General features: G+C 37.0%; 1 protein-coding gene across 4 annotated transcripts in view; it reads left to right on the top strand.

Moving 5' to 3' along the window:
- Positions 1 to 5,582, top strand: part of LOC107670870 (uncharacterized protein KIAA1841-like) — an 11,639-nt gene extending 6,057 nt beyond the window's left edge. For 3 of the 4 annotated variants that reach the window (XM_016463659.1, XM_016463660.1, XM_016463661.1), the window contains 11 exons: positions 1 to 151; positions 260 to 393; positions 522 to 627; positions 1,492 to 1,524; positions 1,610 to 1,709; positions 1,854 to 1,942; positions 2,104 to 2,132; positions 2,674 to 2,747; positions 3,145 to 3,233; positions 3,398 to 3,489; positions 4,880 to 5,582. The exon at positions 1 to 151 is cut by the window's left edge and continues 1 nt beyond it. In XM_016463659.1, coding sequence (XP_016319145.1) covers positions 1 to 151; positions 260 to 393; positions 522 to 627; positions 1,492 to 1,524; positions 1,610 to 1,709; positions 1,854 to 1,942; positions 2,104 to 2,132; positions 2,674 to 2,747; positions 3,145 to 3,233; positions 3,398 to 3,489; positions 4,880 to 4,916 — 934 coding nt within the window. In that variant the 3' untranslated portion in view covers positions 4,917 to 5,582. Of the gene's footprint in view, positions 152 to 259; positions 394 to 521; positions 628 to 1,491; positions 1,525 to 1,609; positions 1,710 to 1,853; positions 1,943 to 2,103; positions 2,133 to 2,673; positions 2,748 to 3,144; positions 3,234 to 3,339; positions 3,490 to 4,879 lie in introns of those variants that run through there. The other variant, XM_016463662.1, reaches the window with a different exon arrangement.
- The last annotated feature ends 2,356 nt before the right edge of the window (positions 5,583 to 7,938 follow it).

Below are 7,938 nucleotides of genomic sequence, written 5' to 3' on the forward strand. Positions count from 1 at the left end.
ATTCCTGTGTACAGATTTGGGCCAGTGTAAGTACCACCCAGAGACGGTTGTGTATCCTGGCATTGGGGCAGATCATAGATGGCACGGCATTGGTCTTTACCCCTGCTGCAACCAGAAAGTCCTAAGGTTCGATCCCTCCTCCATGCCCAAGGTTTGTGTTAAGGTTTGTGTTGTTGCTTTAGAATATGTTCTCTTGAACTCAGATGACCTTTGAACCTGTCTGACTTTTCACCATGAATGCCTGTGTATGTCTGTGTAGGGCTGTAAAATAAGAGACCACATTGTGAGTGCAGCAGATGGTGGTGACTGCGGTGATCACAATGTAAACTCAACCCAGACCAGAATACTCAATGACCTGCTGCTACACAGAGAGGCTGTGTGTGTGCCAGAGAGGTCAGACTATAGTAACTTCCTTTAGAAAAAAATGATTGGTTCTTTGTTGCATGCCATGTTTGATGCTTTGCCTAGTGTTGTGTTCGGGTCTTTTAACGATGTTTTATGTTCTAATCCATTTTGTTTAGCTGTAGCTCTGAGGACCCTTCTGCAGGCAGTGAACGTGTGCCAGGATGTGATGTAATGCTGGAGCCAGGGGTGCTTACAGCTCACAGACCCAAGGAAAGCACAGCGGTGAGACTTTTTATTTATTTATTTTTTTATTATTATTTTTGTGTGTGATTTATATATGTGAACATTTTCTTTTTTTATGCAACCATCAACAACATACATTACCGGTTTGCAATTTAAACAGTTAAACAGTGTTTGATTTTAATTTTTTTTAATTACTCCAGGCTTCAGTGTCACATGATCCTTCAGAAATCTTTCTAGTATACTGATTTGATGCTGATTTGTATTTGTATTTTTTTTTATTTGATTTGGATTTGGATTTGATGCTGTATTTTTTATCAAATAAATGCAGCTTTGGTAAGCATAAGAGACTTCTTTCAAACACATTAAAAAATAATTCAAATCGGTAGTGTACAATCACAAATTAACACAAGACCATACAAAAAACAACAACAACCACAATGAAGAAAATATCTAGTGACATCTATCGTGTACATAAAAAAACAAATCATAAGCAAAATTTATTTTCCAAGATCTTTCCTGCTTTATTGTATGAAAACCAATTATTATCTCAGACTGAAAAATATTGTTAAAAAGTGATAATTGTGAGATATAAAGTTGCAATTGTAAGATAAATATGCAATTGCAAGAAATACATTGACAATCACATTGTGAGATATTAAGTCACAGCTACAAAAAATACATTTGCCATTGTGAGATAAATTTGTGTTATTATAATATAAAATTACATTCTAAGATATTAATTAAGTCATAATTGTGAGACATAAAGATTTTTTTTTATTATTGTCCTCTGGTGGAATCAGGATTTAATTTATTTTGATGGATGCATCGGTTTAAATTTTCTTAATCTAAATTTGTTTGTACATGCTCAAATTATAACCACATTTCTTTTTTCTTTTGTTGCAGTTTTCACTGTTAAAAAACTGGAGTCTTCAGCTGGTAAGAAGACAGTTCCTCAAATATTAAATTTCCTATATACCTACGCTGACAAACACATCTGAAATGTTGCTTTGACCTTTTGCAGCGGCAGCAGTCTCTGCTGTCTGAAGATGAGGAGTACACTACAGGGTCCGAGGTCACAGAGGATGAGGTCGGGGATGAAGAAGACACATCAAAAAAACAAGGTGGACTAAAATGTTACACATTAGTGAAAAAAAATGCCAGATAATCTTTAATAGGCAGTACCTTATTATGGTCAAAAGGTGGCAGTCATGTACAATTTCAACGAGACTGACCTTAAAGCTGGATTTGTAACTTTATGTGCATAGCTGCAAAGAAGGCAAGAAAATCTGGAAAACCTTTGAAAAGACAAGTGTCCTCCCCCAGTTTCCAGCGTAAGGAGAAATCTGGAGAAAAGGTGAGTGCAACAAATTCATTGGTGCTTGATTTTTTTTTTCCCAAGCAAAAGGACTTTTACGTGGGAAAACATATTTTCTTTAGAAAACTCTGGTCTGGTTTAGTTGTTGTTGTTGTATGTCACTTTTCTCTTTTCATTCATTCTGTTCTTTTGTTTTAAAGGCACCATCTCGAGACTCCACCCCATTCATGTAAGTGATTCCAAAGACTTGCCATTTTCTGTAGAAGAATAAGTGGCGAATTTCAAGGGATAGTTCACCCAAAAATGAAAAACTCTCATGTTGTTCGTTCTTCTTTGGAAATCAAAAGAAGATATTTTGGTCCATATAGTGAAAGTCATTGGGGTCCAATGTTGTTTTGGACCCCATTTACATTAATTGTACTGACAAAACAGTTGAAGATAAAAAAAAACAAAAAAGAAATTTATACAAGTTTGGAATGACATGAGGGTGAGTAAATGATGACAGAATTTACATTTTGGGATGAACTATCACTTTAAAATACAAGAACTTAACTCCACTGTTAATGTACTGTAGTATTGCTTTATTTTTTTATTTAATGTACTTGTTTGCAGCTTTAATTTACATTAAACATACTGTTTTCTGTATGAGTGATCTTAGTTTAAAAAAAAATTTTAACACTGTATTGTAATGGTTTCTCATGCTATGTGATTGCGAACCAACATGACATTTGGCACATTTTTCTCTTTCTTTGTCCTTCTTTCGCTCTTAGCGTCAGCATCCAGAAGAATAAGTGGGATAGCAATCGCTCCTTGAGGTACAATCAGGACGCACAGAGGGAGGAGGGTAGGTACCTTTTTCAGATCCTCTGACTGTAACAAAGATTCTTACAATTGCACAGCGGTAGAGCGAGTCTTATAATAAAAAGAGTCGTGATTTAAAACCACTCGAAAACCCTAGAAAATCTCATCAGAGAAAGTTAAATCCAGCCATCAGCATGCACATCTGCCAACTCTTTAGAAGACTAAATCGCTGTTTTTGTTTTATAAAGACTTTTGTATTCAAAATAGGATTGAAACTGTAGCCTCGCCATTATTTAATGATTTGTAATGGTGATTAATCAATGGTATTAAATAATTTAGAGGCATTCTTGGCTGTGTTTCTGACACGGAAGCTTTCAAGTAGATTATGTGTAGATTTGCAGTGATCTTGATGGATGTCTATACTTTCAAACTCACTCTAGATCTGAGGAGAATGGAGGAGATTATAGCAAATCTCACTAAAATGCGCTTTGGTGATCAAGAGCAGACGAAGTTTAAAGACACAAAAGAGGTACAAAACATCTTTACTTTTTTAGATAAACTTGCTAAAGCACCATTAAGACTGTTTTTCACATGCGTGTTCTGATTTGTTGCTGTTTTATTACCATCTTTTACAGCAGTATTCCAACATTGTACTCTAGTATTTTGCACCCATGTGTGTTTGTGTGGTTCCAGCCTGCAGGGGGGCTCTACTCAAGGCTGGAGGCCCAATTTAAGGCCTCCTCTCAGTCCAGCGGAAGACACAGCAGCTCAGAGAAAACTCTAAGGTACCACAGTCACCTCCAGCACTGAGGACACTGCACAAACGAGTCAGTGGAAGTGTTTCAAATTATGATTCATGATTTTAATCATGAGATTTGGAAGGATTAGGAACATGTTTGTTTTAGCGCACTTACTAAACTGGCTTTTTACTGGCAAATTTAAAGGGATAGTTCACCCATAAATATTTCGTCTTTGTAAATCGAAAGATATTTTAGTCCATTTAGTGAAAGTCAGTGGGGTCTAGTCAGTAGCGGCTCCTGACCGTAAATTTAGGTGGGGCAGATTCTGGGTCGTAGCACTAATATATGAAAAACATTTTGTAAACTTTATATTCTAATCTCTGAACACATGCGGACAAAATTTTGGCAGAGATGTCCTTGCGTTATCCTGTGGGTGGCGCGCTAATGTTGATTGACCGGCTCGGAGAACACGCATAAAATGCTGTATTATAATTGCCTTAATATAGCATTTATCACCTCCAAATGTTGATTTAGAATGTTACAAGTTGTGGAGCAATTCGGGTGAGGAAAGACGATCATATGTCTATTCTCAGAATAATAATAAAACAAACACAATATAACCATATAAAGGCTATTCATGTGAGCACATTTAAACTAAAGGATTTATACTTTGTTAATTTGATCCACTACTCCACATAGAAAAAAACAGACATGCCCAACTAGTTACTGACCTGATGCAGACACATAGCTGAAGCGGACTGATGTCGTCTTGGTGGAGCGAGGTTCACGTAAGGTAACGTTCCCCTTTTCACCACAGATTTACGTTGCAAAATTGTGGGGCGCTGTTGAGCTCGGGAGGTCTCGGGCACCGTCTGCCCCGCTTAGTATCATGTATACATGCCTGCTAAAGCCATGCGCGGGATTTTAATATATACTGCTTACTTTACGACTTAAAGTAGTCTAGAAAATCCAAAAAAAATATTTGTTGCCGAATGCTGAACACATTTACAATTTATTATTGTTTCAGTTTATATAGAGGTCTATGTTGTGGATGAATATTTTGGTGGGATTCTGCACCACCTGCCCATAAAGACGAGCCGCCCCTGGGTCTAGAGCTGTTTTGGACCCCACTGACTTTTATTGTACAGACATAAACAGTTGTAAATTCTTCAAAATATTGTCTTGTGTGTTTTACTCAAAAAAAAAAAAAAAAAAGTCATTTTGGTTGGGAAATGATGACAGAATTAAAATATTTAGGTGAACGATCCTTTTAAAATACAAGAACTTTTAATGGAAGACCCAAAGCCCACTGCTTATATAATATTGCTTTACTTCGTAATTGACTCGCTTGCAGCTTTAAATTTACTTTTTTACTTACTCCCTTTCTCCTATTCTCTCAGTTCCATTTTTAACCAGCACTTTGGTCTTTTTTTAGAGCGAAGATACGCTCGGGGCCGTCGAGACCGACTTAGAGAAAATGTGGAGATAAGTGGATGAGTTTTTGAAAAGGAGGAGTAAAAGAGCAGAATAACCCATCGCTCTCTTCGTCCATCCTTTGCTCCACTCCTCACTCCCTCCTTCTCCCAAACTCCATCCAGACACAGCAGGAATAGCATTAGAGTCTTTTCCGTTGCAGTCCCGGGAGAAGAATGGATTGCTGGTGTGGTCACTGATGTTATAACTGTAGCTATAGAACATAAACAATGGACCTGATAAAACCATCAGTTGCACTGTAAACAATACATGCTTTTGGCTGCTAATGAATTGGTTGCACCCACTAATCTGTGGTACACTAGTACTGTTTATTTTGCACCTTTTGCTTTATCTCATCTCATGTCTAGCTCAGGATTCATCCCAGCCGCAGTGTGTTGTAATGTCCCTGCTTCATTCTAGCTGACTCAGGTGACCAGAGAAAGCTCATCTCCGTGGTACTGACCCTGCACTTTAAGCCGTCTTAATGCAATGACTCAAACCTGTATAATACGCAAAGAAGCCACTGGGTAAAGAGCGATGCTGACGACTAATACCTGTGAGGTCCATGATTATGTTGCACTGAAACTATCACAACTGTGCCATTTGGACCAATGTGATATGAGGGAGAATACAGAAGCAGTAGAATAAAAATCATTTAAAATAAACCTGTGTCTTTTTTACAAGTTCTCATGAAATGAGATATTGCCTGGCCTTTGATTTGGAAAAATTCTGTATGTAAATACACAGTCCTCTTTTACACAATTCCTTTGTGTTTGAAAAAGGAAGGTATTAGTGGTTTATCTCATGATCGGTCAGTCATATCATTGAAGAGGATTTCCAGCACAACTGCCACCATGACAACAGGAAAGGGAAGTAGAACGTTCTGCTTGTGTGGGTGGAGGCGGGGAACTTCGATGAGCTGGTCTGCCTTTTTTGGTGACAGTCGGTGTTTGATTGAGCTCAGGCAGGTTGGGTTACCATGCTGGGCCACAGACTGGCCCAAGAACACAAATGATCATGTGTTAATTCCCTTTGCTAGTGGGAACCAGATCCATCACAACCCCCACCATTCAATGTGACAGATATCTCTCTCTTTCCAAGAGTCATCTCTCTCTTACTCTGTAAAGTTGACAGTTCTGAGGCAGCACTCGCTACCAGCTAATTTCCATCTGTGTTTTGAATGCTTTAAAAATGATACGGTTATTTATAGTTACACTACCATTCAAAAGTTTGGGGTCAGTGAATTTATTTTTATTTTTTTTATGCTTATGCTTAACAATGCTGCATTTATTTGATCACAAATGCAGTAAAACGGGAATACTATGAAATATTACCATTTAAAAAACAGTTTTCTATTTTTATATATTTAAAATGTCATTTATTCCTGGCAAAGCTGAATTTTCAGCAGCCATTACTCCAGTCTTCAGTGTTACATGATCCTTCATTCTAATATGCTGATTTGGTGCTCAAGAAATATTTTTTCATCAGTGTTAAACAATTGTGATGCTTAATATTTTTGTGGAAAGTGTGATTTTTTTTTTTTTTTAGGATTCTTTGATGAATAGAAAGCTCAGAAGAATAGCAGATTTTCAATGTATCATGCAGATTCTTAATGAACTTTTAAGCGTCAAGATGGAAAATGTCAAGCTGTAATAAAAAATGATACAGATGACGGGAATCTGAGCTAACCAGATTAGTTATAAGGAACAGAACGAGCAGCGATCAGCAGAGCGAGGGTAAAGGTGGACGGACAGTAGCTGCCCTCATTCCCTCAGTACTTGGTCAAAGGTCATATCCTCATCATTCAATGCTCTTTTGTCTATTGCTATTTGTAACAAATGCTTTGTTAGCAGTGGTGTTGTGCAGTTGTTTAGAATGGCATGAATTTGTTTTCTTTAAAGAATGAAAGTACTATGCTAACCATTTTGGATGAAGGTATTATATAATCCACATCTTCCTGTTGCTAAATTATACCATAAAATATACAGTTGTTAATTTCTTTAAAGCTAAATATATCACATTGTCACAATAAACTATTTGCTGAAGTTATAAACATTGCTACACCGTTTAGCCATCAGTCACACGAATAGGGAAAAGCCAAATGCCGTCTTTAGATCAAGGCAATATAATTGATTACTTGTGTTTTGGTTTGTACTATCGTCGCTAGAGGGAGCTGTTTGTATCTAAACATGATCCTCTTGAAGCCAAACTTTCTGTGCAGCAAGGCCTCCCTCATTGTGTTGTCATGAAGTTCACCTCTCTCAAGAAGGACAGAGCTATTTATAGTGACCACCATTAGGAAGACACTCCTGCAAATAGCCCAAACTACAATAAATAGTTTGTAATTCTTTATTATACAATGCACAGTTTAAATAAGCAATCAAATAATTAAATATTCAAGTAGATGTTTAATATTTTAATGTGAATATGCGTCAAATTAAATTACATTAGTGCTGCTTCATGATGGTAAGCTTGTTGATTTTATAATGAATGTATAATAATGATAATCATTTAAATTAAAAATCATTTATTATTAATAATAAAGGACTTAAATATAGCCTGGTCTTTATGTGACTTTACTTACAAAATTATTCACTATTAAATGAAAACAAAAAGTGAAATAAGGCAGAAGTCACAGGTTATGAGAAAGTACATATCACACCCTAAACATGACAACTGTCAAACTTGTTTGAGTGACGGGGAGGAGCAGGTGATGTCATTATAATGTATGTAAATGGCAAGGCAAGACCAGACAGAACCAGGTTAAGCCAGCCCAATCCTGAACAGAGCAGCCCACCTCATTTCACATGTATATGCCACAATGCATGTGCATGGCTTCTCTCCTCGACCCCTCCTACTGCTCACTTCAGCAAGATGACCTCTTTCGGTCATCCCCGTGACCCTGTTAACTTTCAGACCCTCTGTATGTGTTGATTAATGACATACTTTAATAGAGGAAACATACAAGGTTTTCACATCAGCGTAAACAAAAATGCGTTCTGTCCTTTCGTATATATGCAT

The sequence above is a fragment of the Sinocyclocheilus anshuiensis genome, unplaced genomic scaffold (assembly GCF_001515605.1).
Source record: "Sinocyclocheilus anshuiensis isolate Anshui unplaced genomic scaffold, SAMN03320099.WGS_v1.1 scaffold784, whole genome shotgun sequence".
Lineage (NCBI taxonomy): Eukaryota > Metazoa > Chordata > Actinopteri > Cypriniformes > Cyprinidae > Sinocyclocheilus > Sinocyclocheilus anshuiensis.